The 15323-nt window shown below is 39.6% G+C and overlaps 1 protein-coding gene across 2 annotated transcripts in view; it reads right to left on the bottom strand.

Annotated features, from left to right (window-relative positions):
- Positions 1-15323, bottom strand: part of ALCAM (activated leukocyte cell adhesion molecule) — a 124240-nt gene that overhangs the window by 18532 nt on the left and 90385 nt on the right. For both annotated transcript variants that reach the window (XM_030020054.2, XM_030020055.2), the window contains exons 3-8: positions 14794-15013; positions 10619-10683; positions 10110-10197; positions 9074-9256; positions 4455-4582; positions 2566-2695 (exon numbers count right to left, since the gene is read on the bottom strand). In XM_030020054.2, the coding sequence (XP_029875914.1) occupies positions 2566-2695; positions 4455-4582; positions 9074-9256; positions 10110-10197; positions 10619-10683; positions 14794-15013 (814 nt within the window). The remainder of the gene's footprint in view (positions 1-2565; positions 2696-4454; positions 4583-9073; positions 9257-10109; positions 10198-10618; positions 10684-14793; positions 15014-15323) is intronic.

Genomic DNA, 15323 nt, shown 5'->3' with positions numbered 1-15323 from the left:
AAAAAAACCAAGCGCACAACACAAATCCTGTTCTGTTGCTCCCTCTGTTGAGGGACAAATCACGCCAACCGCAAACACTCAGTTCTGCTGGACTTTAAATGCACAGATCCTGCACCTGCTCTGAGGGGCAAGAGCTCAGGTTGTCCAGTTTGTCCCTTATGTTCTGTCAGTAAGGAAGGGACTCTTTCTCCCCCCCTCAATTTGCTTTATAAATAAAGCATTTCCCTAAACTTTATGGGTAACTCGGATGCTTTAATGACAATTTTCAGCTTTCTGTGAATCTCATAATTTACATTCATCTTGGAAAAAAAGAGCTTGGTGTTGAGCCAGAATATTTTGCTACAAAAATATTTAAGGTGTATAACACGCTACTGTATTTTCATACCAGCAAGAAGCCTTCCCTACCTAGACACTGAAAGGAACCAGTGTAATTATAATGCTCAATAAAATCTGTTTGGGAAAAAGCACTACAGTTGAAAAGTAACAAATTACTATAAATAGTTTCACAGATTTAAACTAAAATTATTATATTGCCTGGTTTTTTTGTTTTTGTTTGTTTGTTTGTTTTAAGTGAAAATAAAAAAAATCTAAAGCACCAAGATCGGATGTGAGGAAATGAAAAGCCTTGACTCGGAATGAAGGCTTTTTCAGTGTAACAGCATAGAGAGGAATATTCATCCATATGTGAAAAGATAAGCAATAAACCAAAAGAGGGAGAAAAAGTAGAATTTGATAGGTGTTAACAAGTATTATTTGAGGACAAAAAACATCATGGAGGCATAAAAAAACCCTGAAGATCTAACAACAAAAATATGTAAGTGCATTAGAAGGAGAAAGCAGTAAAAATTACTGAGTTATGCTGGAAAATTAATATAAAATAAGCAATTGAAAGATGAAGGAGGTTTTTATAAAGCATCTACAAGTTTCATGACTTTTTCAGAGGAGTTCTCCTCACAAGAAAACATGCTGCAGAAAGGCTTTAGACCAGCGTAAGGCAAGACACCAAAGCAGCTTAAAGATAGGGTATGGTCTGGGCATTCAGGAATTACAGAACTCCTCCGGGCCACTGCGCCTCACTTAAGCAAAGGCTTTATTGCAGATACAGGTTTTTAAGAAAAACAAAACAAAACAAAATGAACCCTAAGTGAAGCAAAGCAGTAAGGTACTAGATTGTACCTATGAGTTCTGAATAGCTGTGCTAGCTGCCAACACTGGAAAGACTTCTGTCAAGAAAATATGTGCTTTTCTCATGTAGTAAAGCTCTTCTGACATGTAGACAAAATAGCAGAGAAAGGAAAACTGGCTTGTTATAAATAACTTGGAGCTGAGGAAGCCATTCTTTAGAGTAACTATTTATCGAAGTAGAAGTAGACATGCAATCCACTTGGAGTAAAATAGAACGGTCAGTTTTACCACAGCAAACTACCAGCAAGCTACCTTTATATTGGGCAGCTAGCGGCAGTAGTACAGAGCTCTCTTCAGATCTTACATACCCTGACTCTTGGCAAAGAGAAGGGGCGGGTAGGAAAACAGCAGATGACCTTATTAAATGCAAAATATTCATTAAAAGGAATAGTGTAATTATTCATGTACAGATATATTCTGCATGCATTGTACCTCTTCCAAGAAAAAAAATATCAAAACCAAGTATACAAACATGAAGTTTCTTTTTATATAAAGTATAACTACTTTAAACTTCATTATCCATCATGCCCCTCTGAACCTGTAAACTATTAAAGGTATTTATGCTACTGGGAAGACTACAGACCATCGGTATTTTTAGGGGAAACCTAGTACCATTGGCCTGAGTCTCATTTCACAGCCTGTGATAGAACAGCAAAGTTTGAAAAGAGTTCCTGCTCTTGTTTTCTCACATAAAGTGATTAAAAGCAACCATTGAAAAGCAACCATTGCTTCAATGGTTCAACCAGTTCAATGGCTGCTTTTAAAGTGGTGCTGATAAAGTGTGAGTAAATACTCTAGTATCCAGCTAAAGAAACTTTACTGAGCTCCGTAGCTCTCATGATTCTGGGAAAAGTGAAAAAAGCAACTTGTCCTATGTGAACATAATGAATTGCTAAGTCTCATCTCTAGACTCCTCACACGTTAACCTCATTGAGATAAGATGAAAAGATATCAGACTAATGTGAATTTGACTATGAAGAATGACCTTCAGTGATACCACTGTGGGCTAGCTTGTGTGTTTGAGTACATTCTAAGGCACAGCTGGAGCAGAATAATTTGCCATATGTATGTTCACATGAGTGAAACATAAAATACCAGAATTTTCACTGTATGTGGCAGTGCAACAATATCATATACTATACAAAGGTTACATGAAGTGAATCTGCATCTAAGCCAATGAATTGAGAAAGTTAAGGTTTTCAAACAGAAATACATTAGAAAAAATAAAAATGACCTGACACTACTTCAAACCAACCACATCATTCAGTTCTCCTGTAGGTTAACTGGACTAATCTACCTAAGTAAAGCAGAGAGAGACCATCCCAGAAGGTCCAAGATAAGCTTGTATCCTAACTAGCAGTATGAAATGCAATGACTTACAGTGCACAGTGATGGTGGTCGAGTCCATCATGCTTTTGTCAGTCAGAGAGCACTTGTATTCTCCTGTTGCATTTCGTCTCACATCTGTCATTACGTAAGTGTCTGAACTTCTTATACCTTCTGTTTCTCCCTGTGGATGGAAAACAAAACACTTATTGTGTATGGGCCTGCTAAGAAAATCAATTTTTGTTGTGGATTTTTTTGTTATAAGGATGGTAAAATACTCCAAAATATGTATAGAGACAGCATCATTGAAGTGTAGTTACCTAGTAATAATACTAATTTCCTGCATGACACTGTAGTTTTAAAAGACACCTACAAGTAAGAGCTTACTCTTTTAATTGAATGACTAACTTATTTTAAGACGACATTACAATACAAAATTTGAAAGTTTAGCAGAAAGAAAAAGGGGAGAAAACAAAAGACTGAAACTGTCTATGAATAAGAGTGTTGCAGAAATCACAACAGCAAAACAAATTGTGTTTCTAAATCTGTATCTGAAATAATATATTCAGTTTAGGAGAAATCATGAAATAAAGCGTACTGCATTACACATTGTTAAACAGCACAAGCAAACCTTGCTCTAGCCACATCATGGTATGGAGCCTGTTAGGGCATACACTACCTTATATGCAGTTATCTACAGAAACTGGTGTTTTGAATTAGCCAGCAAATGTTGCTTTCTGGCTGTCCAGTTCTCCAGTTTCCCTGATTACAACTGACTGACTTAGATCAACTTTGAAACAAGTACAGAATGAAACCCTTACTTGTATCTCTGAATCCAGAAAGAGATTTATGATAACCATGAGTCTTGCAAAGAAATCACCAATTCCAGCTCTCCTTGAGAGGAAGGACTAGTATCAGGTAGCAGGGAGACTGAAGATAAGGCAAACTTGGGTGTTTAGCTCGCTCACTCTGATAGTGGAGCAAGGAGAGATACCATACACTTTTTCCCTGGCATATAGTGAGTTCCTAGGATGACTCACTGAATCTAAATGGCTATTCTGAGATAAGAGGACTTCAGCTCCTGGTTTCCCTTGCTGCTCTTCAGCAATTCAAAGATGCCAGGAGTCCAAAATAGATGAGGATTATGTTCAAAGGGCAACATGCAGTTTTTGAAATACCTGAGAGAGGCCAAAAGCAGTGGCATGCTTTCAAGATCAGCTCTGCTCACTACTGCAGTAGGAACAAAAAAAGGGATATAAAATAGGAGAGAGAAGCAGGACACGGGAAGCAGGACTAGGAATCTTAGAATATAAAGCCACATCTGTCTGTGGATTTCACCAATACTAAGAAGATTAAAGGTACCAAAGCCTTTATTTTTCTCAAACTGCATCTTATGCATTTGACAGATCTGTTCTACACTTTCTCCTGTGCTGTCACACTTGTTCTTTTTTATGTTGTTATGCCACCAAACAATTAATTAATTAACTAAAGAAAAGAAATTGCACAAAGATTCATCTGTGAAAGTCCAAAAAATAGCTGAATTAATTTCCTGTACTTTCACTGCTGGATCTTTGTCTGTTATGACAACAGATGAGATGGTTTTATTCAAGATGCTAAACTGCTTTAGTCAAAACTGCTTCTTATCTTCTTATCAAAATATCTGATGATGGGAAATGAAGCCTGGCAATTTTTAGTAGGTCCAAACCCCCAAAAACTTTGGGTGGGGTGGGGGGAAGGAGAGGTTTTTACAAAATATTTTGCCAACTCAGGTGAGGTGTTCTCAGAGTCTGATGTAATGGCTGATGTCTATCTTCAGTTTTAGTCGCATCGGATTCCTTCCTTCATTTGTTATAAAATCACGTATACACTGACATGTAGCAATGTCTGTAGGAAGGGATGATACAGAATATTTCACTACACAGTGACAGTGAGGCAGGACTTACTGGAATGTAAAACAGGAACTCCTGTGGAGGAGGGTTGCCATTTCCTGAGCACTTCAGAGTGATGTTATCGCCTTCTTTAATGGTACTACTTTGTGACAGCACTTGAATAGTCACCTTCTCTGTTGGATCTGTGAAAATAATGTACACATTTAACAGCTTCTGCAAAAAGACACACAGTAACACTATGCATATGATATTCATGGCCAAAGAGTACACGATTTTATCGTCAAGCAGGTGAAGGTATTCGCTTGTGTAGATCTTTTTATAAAAGAACTGAAATTAATCTCACATTCTGTATTTTTGCCAATGAAGTAAGTGCAAAGAAGCCAGATGATATAAAATTCATTTTTCTTCACAAAAAAACCTGTAACTGAAACAGCAATGATTACAACCATGTTATGTGCTTAAAAGAAAAAAACCCTGATCAGTATGAACAGTTTCATGGTATGATTTCATTATGAGGGATTAACTTGTTCTCTGTGAAGCTCACTGTTCGGAGGACTGCAGCAATCAGAAAAACAACTGAAGCTCTCAACGCCTTGCATTAGTACTAAATAATAGCCTTGTTGCATTAAAAAGAAAGAAATATGAACTAAGCGACTATGTTCAGCCTATTCTATATGCTGATCACTACAGGCTTTCAGAAAGATGAATTTGGTGAACATAATAGGACCCTTAACATAGTCAACAGAACTGTAAATGTAACATACTTCTGTCATGTTTAGTGAAGTTGAACTATAACTTATACTTTACTTTGGTAATTTTTTTTTAAGGCAAAGACAGAGTATACTTTAATAGGTGCTATTCTTTCTAAGTAGAAGCCTAAATATAATTTTTCAAAAACAAAGTAAAATGAACAAAATTAAAGGAAATAACATGGGCAGATAACTCTCACTGTTTTAATTTCAATGAATAAATAAAATCCCACCAAAGATGCCAGTCTTGCATTAAGACACAGTACAGTGCACCTTATTAGACACTAAAAAAATCTACATGGCAGAGAAACCCTTGCCTGACAGTTGATTTTGTGTGTTTAGTGAAGCGTGCGCTCTACAGCCCTTCCGACCCTTAAGGCATTCATCATTCCAGTCTTCTGCTACAGGATTTCTCAGTAACAGGAGCTGCATTCTGCTGTGGCCTCTCAATGACCAAAAACCCTACCACAGCTTTTCACTCCTCCTCGTAGGAGGAGGGGTACCAGGCTTCAACAAGCCACATCCTCCCTCCTTCAGATGCAATAGCCTCGGCTCCCTTCCACATCCAAACAGCTTCCAACTCAGTACCTTCACAGCTGAAGCACAACTTTGCCTGCTTAGGAAGTCCAGCATCGCTGCTGGTGTGGAATACCACAGATGCGATGAAGTAGCTGGCCAGGAATCATGCATGCCTCTTGGCAGCTGCTGGGCCAAAAAAAACAGTTTCAGTGGCTGGCTGGTGAGTTAGCCTGCTGCAGAAACTTGCCTCTCCTTCTGTCAAGTTTATGTGAAGGTGACCAAATGTGAAAAAGTTATCATAAAGGATGTCTAGATATACCCTGGAATTGCTTAGGTTTTGTCCCAAGACTGAAAAGCTCCCCTGCTTTCACTAATGAACAGGAGCAGCCTGGTGAAGGTATATCTTGTCTCTCAGTGGCACATATCCCTGGCTTGGCCCATCTACCTTGTGCTTCTGTAAACCTGAGATTCAGCTTTCTGCAAGAGCAAAACTCTGGGAGCCACCACCAAAAGGCAGTTATTTAGTAAATGAATGCTGCTATCCCAGACATGCCATGGCCACAACTGCGTAATTTCAAGGAAAACACCAATGCTGGAAGCAGCATGAGTATAAAGTGTCTTTGACTCTAATCTGTTATGTAAAGAAGTTTATGCAGAACAAGACAGACGCTTAACAACAGGGCATGATTGGAAAGTCTGCCTCACGAACATTATCTTTTTACATTGATTAAGGCTGAGCAGAACCCAACATAACTGGAGTCTAGATAATTTAGATATCTGAGATCCTGTCTAACTGTCCAGCTCCAAGAGTTCTCTTGTATTACTCATGTTACTTTTGGTAGCTTGCTTGCTACACAGCTGCAAACCAGAGCTGATAACTACTGCTAGCTGAGCTAAGTTATCCAATTCCAACTAGCACCCAACTCGGCAGGAGCTAATTCACTCTTCTTCTCATACTGGGTTACAGTGGCTGCCTGCTTCCAGGATGTCAACTAGCTATTAAACACTTGAGTACTAGAGACTGCACTAACCCAGAACTAAAAAAAAAAAAAACCAACCAAACAAAAAATCTTGTGTAGGCATAGTTTTAAGCATGCGCTCCCCATTTCTTCATGATAAATGGGTAAGTTGCAAGGAATGAACAGCAGGTTGTCTTTATCATTTTTTTTCTACTTCCTTCAGAGATGCAAAACACGGTAGTTTTGACAGTCAATCTGAAAAAAAAGGCTGAAAGAAAGACTTCAATTTCGTAGAGTTGGAGTCTGCCGTTATTTTTCATCTGCATTACATTTGACTCATTAAAAAAACACATTTATTGAGAAAGAAACTAATTAGGAACACTGAACTAAATTAAAAAACAAAAACAAATCAGACATGTCATTATCATCAACAAACATCAGTCATGAAATTCATCTGTTGAAGCTTTGGACATCTATTGATAAAGACTTTCACAAATTCATTTGGAGATGCATTTGAGCAGAGTAAGGAATTGAAGTTACAAAAAATGAAAATACTCAGAAAGGAAATTGGGTAACCCCACACTCTAAAGCCAAAGTTCATACTCAAGGCCTCTTCAGTACTGAAGGGTATGCCAGCCTCCCACTGTTGGCTAATTAGCAGCACAATGATACTGCCCATCTCTGGAGAAGAACTGTCTTAATTAAATTGTGTGTTACTAGACCAGGATTCTAAGAGCTAGTCTAGCAAACATTAAATCTTTAATACGGAGTGCACATGATATCTGGCGCAGTGACTATTCTGCAGTGCTGTGCAGCCTTTTCCCTTCACATTGGGTAGTCCTTAATTGCAAATGCACGTAGTACATGCATCACAGAAATCTGCAAGAGCCTCATCCTCAAGAGGTGAAGTAGCCTAATGCATGAAAGTGGTGGGGAAATGAGGACAGAAAAGCATTTCTTGGCAAGTATTAGCAACAAGTGCTTTCTGGTCATTACGTTTCTTCCCTGTGAACGTCTGCCATACACAGGAGAAGTTATTCACAGTCATGGGGCTCCACAGATGACAGAAAAAAACAACAGTGAAATTTGGTATCCAACTTTAAAGCAAAACCAAAAAATTAAAAAACCCTCTAGCTTTAAAGTGATGGGATAGGTGTCTGCAGGCTTGAAATCTCTATGTTATTTCCAAGGATAATGGTTGCTGTCCCAGAGGTTTTCTTCTCCATTAGTTCTGCCGGTTGTCATTCTGGAGAAACAGCTGGTGAAAAGAAGGCCTTAATTTACTCCAGCTTCTCCAGGTGAAACCAAGAAGCAGCTGCTCCAAGGTTTGATTTGATTTGACCAACGTCAAAACTGATCCCCTACTCTGCAGCTCAACAAACTTTACCTGGGAAGGAGAAGCGACTAATCATCTAGGTAGAACATATCCTGCCACTTCAAGCCTGTGGCTTTCATTTTCAAGGCAACAGAGCACACGTGCTAGCTGGAGAAATCCAGCACCTTACTAATTTTCTTTGTGTTCAACTGGATTACAGAGCTGTTACACAATGTATACCAAGACCCTATTAGATGCTGGACTCCATTCTTAGACCCCATCATTCCTAAAACAGTGCCTTTTCTTTCATAAGCTGAAGCGTGCAGAAAGGTAACACTTGACTGGACATATTGCATATCTCCTGTTCCTCTACATTCTGCTACGACCTGCTTCCTTCTACAGTGATTCAGAAGCGTCATTTTACAAGACTTTGAAATACCTCTTCCCCCCGCTCTAACTGCTACTACCCCCTCTAACCTTTCCTTGCCAACAGCCTGTTTTGTTTATTCAAAGGAGGATTACGATTTCCACATTGGTCAGTAATACAGTAACAAAGTTGCTTTAGGACTTAGGCCAGCTGGAAGTAATCATTTACACAAATTCTCTACTGAAAAGTCTACCAATATTCAAATGATACATTTTAAATGTAAAAAATCAGCATCTTACAGCCGTAGAGAAGCTACAGCATTTTGTGCAAGGTAGTCTACCAGCATTAGCTGTTTGGTGCTGACTCTGCAAAAATGAAAAACATTTGAGCATACTAAAAACTGTATTGTGTATTTATTGCATATTACCGTGGGCACAGTCACTAATCAACCACTCTAACTTCTATTAAAGTTCTGAAAAGCCCATCTCACTGAAACTTTTTGTGGTTACCACTTTCCTCTTGTCAACACAATCTTGATATTCAGTATTCTACTGTTAGAAAGAAATCTCAGGTAAATCTGAAGATAAGTAAAAATTACACAGACAATGTACTCGGACCTTCTTGCTGCAAATCAGCTTTGAAGAAACCATCTCAACAGCCAAGCAGCAATGTCTCTGTAATTTTGTAAACTGTCTCTGATTTTGCCACCCTCCCTGCCCCCGAGGTAGTCTTCATATAGCAATAGATGCTTTTTAATAACTTACAGTGAACATCAAAGACAACTGGTTCAGACTGTATTGTTTTCTGGCCTGATGGTCCGTAATATGTCACAATGCAAGAAAACTTGGCATTTGCATCTTCCTTTGTTGGCATGTACTGAAGAGATGATGTCATGGTGAAGAGTCCAGTTGATTTGTCCACAATCTTTTGCAAATTTATGACCACAACTGAAATGGAAATACTGTTTCAGTGTCACACAGACAGAATTTGCAACCTTTTTCCTACATTTTGTTGCCTGCTCTGGATTTGTTATCAGGCTGCAAACATGCAAGCATCTTGACAAATTACCCAAGAGACTGTACAGTTTTCCTCTAGTATTGCCACTGACGTATACCAGGAATGTTTTATCAACATCATACTCCTAACATACTGTACATTTTAAATCAAATCAAAACAAAAAAGTAATTGCAAGCTGGTGGGTTTTTTAATAAAAATCTCAGCTTAATTTGTAAGACAGAAGGCCTAAAAAATGCTGGCAAAAACAATTTTTAGGATCATATTTATAACTTAATTTTGTAAGCATTCTGTATTTTATGGAAGGTAAAATATTGTGGTCTGATCAGCCTGTCAAAATCAAAGTTGAAAGGTGGGGGGGAATTGTTGTTCTTAAAAATCCTGGAAAATGAATACGTCTATAAGGATGATGATCTACATGGTCCAAAACACAATACTGGACAGGTGTGAAATTGAGACAGTTAATACCTTATAAGAAGTTGGAAATTAGATACAGGTTTCAACTAGCTACATAGGCTTAAGAATAGCTTTGCAATAGCATTAACAAAGGCAACCCTCCTCCCCCTGATGTGGTTTTAAAGCTGGAACTGAAAGAGAGAGATTATATGGCATAGGTTGGGTGCTTTGAAAGGCCTAGAAGTTTCCTTCTAGTTTCATCTTCCATATGAGTAGTTTTATTCAACGGAACAATACATTAGGCTAAAGTAGAGCAACTCTTCTCAACACAGTTCTTCATGCATACACCTGTCTGTGGATTCAGGGACATTGGCCATTACTGAAACATACCTTCTTCCACAGGCTGCAAAACTTTCCCGTTTTTGTACCACGTAACATTGCCTTCAGGATAACTCTCTCTTGCAACGCACTCCCCAAGCTGCAAAACAGATAGGAATTAGTCGCTGGTTTTCTCCACTATGTTTTAATACAGTTCTACTTTCGCTTATGCTGCTTTGGGTAAAAATTTCCAGAAAGTTCAAATGCTTAACCCCAACCATTTTTCTTAAACAGGACAAATCCCATCAGTGAGGCTTAGGTACAATTTGGAAGAGGGTTCGGTGGTGGGTCTAAGGTCAGCATGGCCCCTGTTTGCAGAATCAGGCAGGGCTAATACAGTAGTGGCGAGGAACTGCTCTGCGCTCAGCCTGGCTATAAGACCACGATCTCTCACAGGCAGGTGTGCACGCAGGCACACGCACCCTCTCCGAGCCTCAGTCCATCACCTCTCTCCGTTTTGACTGTACAGGACTTTAGGCAGCCGTCAGGCACATAACTTTGAGGGAGAATGCTGCTCTTACCATTTGTAGCTTCTCTGTTTCTAAGAAGTCTGCTTGATGTAAGATTTCTGGTTGAGAGGGTTGTTCTAAAACATAAATAGGATAAAAGTACTAGTGAAGGGAGCACAAACAGCTGTTTGAAAAACAAAAAGTTACTAAAAGATACATGGACTTTGAGACCAGACAGAACAATCTGGCCTGGTATAGTCTTACCTACGCTTTGCCATTAAAAGAAGAAAAAGTGAGGTACTTCTACTTCAATATTAGCAAATGGATTGAAAAGGAAATACTATCACCTTAAAATGTGTCATACCTTCCATAATGAATTCCATGCATTCTGACAATATATATTTTAGCCAGGCAGACTAGTTCAGCACCTGGGATGAGAGAACCTGATCTGATCTACCTGATTTATATGATACACATGCTGGAGAAGGAACCAGTGATACAGAAACTATAGCAACAGAAAAGCAGCTTTACTGTGGATATCACTGTAGCTGAGCTGTCACATTATAAAGGAACAAATTCAACCTAATCATTCTTATAATGTTTATTTTTCCTAACTGGGATTGTTATATTTAAGAAATTCAGATGACAGAGATAAGTGTAATTACTTTAACTGATTCTGAGTTAGTTATGACTATCTTAAAAAAAATAAACTTTTTCTTCAGTGCCAGTATGTCTTCTTATTTACTTTTATTATGGTAGATGGACCTCTTAGCTTGCCAAAGTGGAGGATCTATCAGTGTTTCCATCATAAAAGACTACTTTCTAGAGACTATATAACTTGTCTGTTAAAATAGTTTGGCCTGAAGCCCGGAATGCAAATTTTTATCTCAAAAGAGACAATTTTCCCCACAATTTTAAAAGAAGAGGGGAAGAGTGAGGGGAGGGGAACGGGAAACAACAATGTTTATACAGTCAAAGAAAGCCTCTATACCCTAGCTATACTGCTTAAAAAAGCATACATATTATACATTTCTACAGACTGAAACATCCTTAACCATGCCAGCTTACAGAACCTTTTTTCCAAATCAAGCTCCCTATGAAATAACGTATGTATGTCAGTATTCCCAGCCCAAAGTGAATTTCACACTGTCTTGCCGAAATCTCTACACACTGATGAAGTTACTAATGTGCAGGTGTACTGCTCCTGCTGTTGCAGAGACAGCAAGCCTACACGTTCCCACAATAATCCATTTGCTCTGTGTGTGTGTGTGCATGCACGTGTATGCGTGTGTTTGTGTGCACAGAAACGCACAGATATTTTTCGCTTAGAAGACTAAGCCAGGATGGAACAAGAACAGCTCAAAAGGGAAATGAAAGGCAATAAAAGAAGCTGTTCATTTGACATTTTCAAACAACTGTGCTTGTGGCAAAAAACCAAACCCCAAACAAAACAGTCAAAGCTATACACCAAAACCATCACAATTTCTTCAAAGGGCTAACAAAGATATTAAAAAAAAAAAAAGTGCATGTTTATTTCTCTTTTGTTAGTTTTAAAGGAAAAAGGTTAACCTAATTTCTGTAAGAACCTGTCAAGGACAAAACATTTTCGTGTCAGTTCAAGCAAATTAGGTTTTACAAGACCATTAACAGGCCTTCTGGTTCAGATTTTCAGGTCCCATAAACAGGCATAGCTGGCAGCCTGTCCAGTCACCAGCTGATCAAACCACAAACCACGATGCCGTCCCCCACCTCGGCTTTGCTCCCTTTCATCTCTCATCTCCCCCAGGACTGGTTAGAGAAGCCCTAATTTTTGGTGCTCTGGATCCGCCCCCGCACCGCTCCTACCAAGGGAAGGGGAGGACGTCCCGCTCCGCGGCCCCTGTGGGGCTCTCCCCCTTCGGAGTGCTCTGGTGACCGAGCAGATGCTCCGGCCGAGAGGCAGAGCCACTTGCTCTCTCGGAGCAGCCTCTGAAAGGAAACGCCTGCTGCCAAATCCCCACAGCCGCAGCACGTGCACCAAGGTAATTCACTACAAAAGACTTATTTGGCATTCACTAGCTCGGCGTCCGAAGCGAGAAGAAATTTTAAACTTGGCAGCCGCAAAGCCCACTTTGGTGGGTCTGCAACTTCAGCACACTGCTTATCTCTTGGCTTAAGAGCTTGCCAGAGTACTCTGCAACTCTGCGTAGGTCCTCTAACAGGGGGAAAAGAGCTCACTGCCTGCAAAAGCCAAGCATCGGTGTAACAGGAAAGCAGCTAACGTCCGCCGGGCTGCTTTGCTTTGGAAACTCCGGCCATTTAATTCCAGCAAAAAGATGCTGACAGGATCCATCTGGAAAGCTGGTAGAGCTTGTTTGAGTAGTCCAGGGATTGAGACTAGCAGGTGGTACCTGTGCAATGAGCCATTTCAGCTCGTTAGTTCTGAGTTAATCAGGTAGCACAGCTGAGGACCTGACAAGCTCCAGTGAAACCCAGCGTCAGTCATGACTTCTGGGATACAGCTGAGTTTCAGGTGCATAAAATTTCGGTTTATGAGGGTTTGCACTGGTGCAGCTTAGCTCTGTATCTGTGGTTCAAGGAGTTAGAAACTCCACTGGTTAAATAAATGAAGCCTGCAGGCTACTCTTAACTCTTTCATAATTAGACCAAACAAGCAAGCAAGCAACAACAAAAAATGAAACCCCCAAAAACTGACTCAAGGAAGTTAAATGCAAAGAAACATTAAGAGAACCCTAAAGTTGTGAACTCAAAATGAAAAACTGCAAAGGTAATTTTTTCTTGCAGTGCTAAGTCAGCCACATTACATACGTGGCATCCTCTATTCTTATCTTCCTTAGTAAATAGAAGCTTTCTCTATTAGTATTAATGCATACAATAAAACATACAAGCTGTGCTCCATGGCTGAGTTAGCATTGTGTTAATATTTAGTACAGTACACAGTAATTCAAGCAGTTAGCATTTCGTTTCACCATATACCACTGTCTCATCTACATATTTACTGCTGTGCAATAAGTAAACATGATAATTCTTTATCATTTCCTTTGAAGCGCTGTGTTTACTATGCATGCTCTGAGCACACTCCTCCCTGTTGTCATTAATTCGATTGTTCTTGCAGTCAAATTGAAAGTGAAACAAGGGAAAGGAATTACTGTTGACTCCTAATCTAGCTTTGAACTCATTTATGCTACTGACAAACTTCTGCCTAGACACCACCGACGACTCCCTGACACCTTCCCCCTGGGAGAAGAGTACGGGTGCCCTTCCAAAATATGAATTCATGTTTTTCAAGCAGAAGTGGGATTTGTTTGAAACTGCCAATCGCTGCAAGCAATGTGTTCCCACAACAGAGACTTACTTTGACTGTGTAAGTCTGCACCTGAAGAGCAACAAAGGCCAAAAAAAGCCATATAAAACCAGGAAGCTGAGGAAGATATCCACTGCAGTCACAGGGCTGAATTTACAAACGCTAACCTTGGCCTCAGACCTGTGCCCCTAAAAAGGAGTAACGACGCCTCCGCAAGCTGAGTCAGGCTTTGAGGAATTACACGTCTGCTCTGAATCAGCACGAGGAAGGGGCCAGGTTTGTCCACGCTCCTGTGCGAGCTCAGAGCGGGACTGCACCTCAGAGCACTGGGGGCTGCACTGCCGATCAGCCTTGCGATCAGTCTGTAGCGATATCAAACGCTTATAAACTTTGCTGTGCTCTAAAACAGAACTGCAGACTGGTCTTCCTCCTGATAGTTCAGCGGGGGATAAAATAAGCATTTGGGGCTAGCAACTCATCTTCCAGCCTGTTGCTCGCTCACTTGCAGTTCATACCGTTGCATACTAGCTGCTCAGTGCTGGTTTAAAGCTCTCCACTGATCTAATCCTGCAGACTGCACACAGTTAATGCTTCCCTCCTGCAGAAAAATTCGCTTGGAGAACAAATGGAAAATAATCAGTGCTAATTTTACATTTTTCATTTCCAAGGCCAAATGACATCACATAAGTGAGTCATTATCAAAGCCTAAAATTCTCTTTGAGCCAGCACTTATCGTGAATAAACTGCAAGTGCAGGCAGTCCTGTTACATAAATGCCACCAGTAGATTACATTTTTGAAAGCTGCAGAAATTTGCTAGTCTTAGTAATTTACTCCGCCAAACTTACTTTCTTGTCTTTAATCTTTCCCTTAAACAAAAGTTTCTGTAATTTATGATTCAGATGCTGATGAATGTTAATGGTAGTAACAACTAGATTTACTTACTGAAGACTTTGACTATCGTTGGCTCTTCAGAAACATCATCTTCTGTAACTAGCATACATACAAATCTCTTTTCATCACTGATTCTTGCATTCTTGATGGATAATGTATAGTTTTCTGAGAGACTCAACCTGTCTTTGTAGTCTGGTACATCATCATACTGTACATTTTTTTTTGTTGATGATCTGAAGGCAATAAATACTGGAGATCCATTTGGCATTTCCTATAATAAAAGGAAGAACACCTCTATTTTGCATAAACATTCATTTAGAAGTTCCTGAAGATCTGCAATTGGTACAAACCCATAATTTAAAAAAATCTAAAAAGTACATCACATGGCTTTTTTCTTGATTAATTTCTGCTGTACAAACAAGAAATTAAGTGTAATACGAGATCTAGTTTAAGACTGCCATGGTACACATTGAGAATATCATCAGTAGAAATAATTTCAAACCTTTGGCTCAATCTCAGCATAGCATAGGGCTTTCTCTGATGAAGGCTGGTGGCTCTGGCACCACCTGCCTCTGTATGAA

The sequence above is a fragment of the Aquila chrysaetos genome, chromosome 7, assembly GCF_900496995.4.
Source record: "Aquila chrysaetos chrysaetos chromosome 7, bAquChr1.4, whole genome shotgun sequence".
In the NCBI taxonomy this organism is placed as follows: domain Eukaryota; kingdom Metazoa; phylum Chordata; class Aves; order Accipitriformes; family Accipitridae; genus Aquila; species Aquila chrysaetos.
This window is presented reverse-complemented; position numbering and strand designations above follow the sequence as displayed.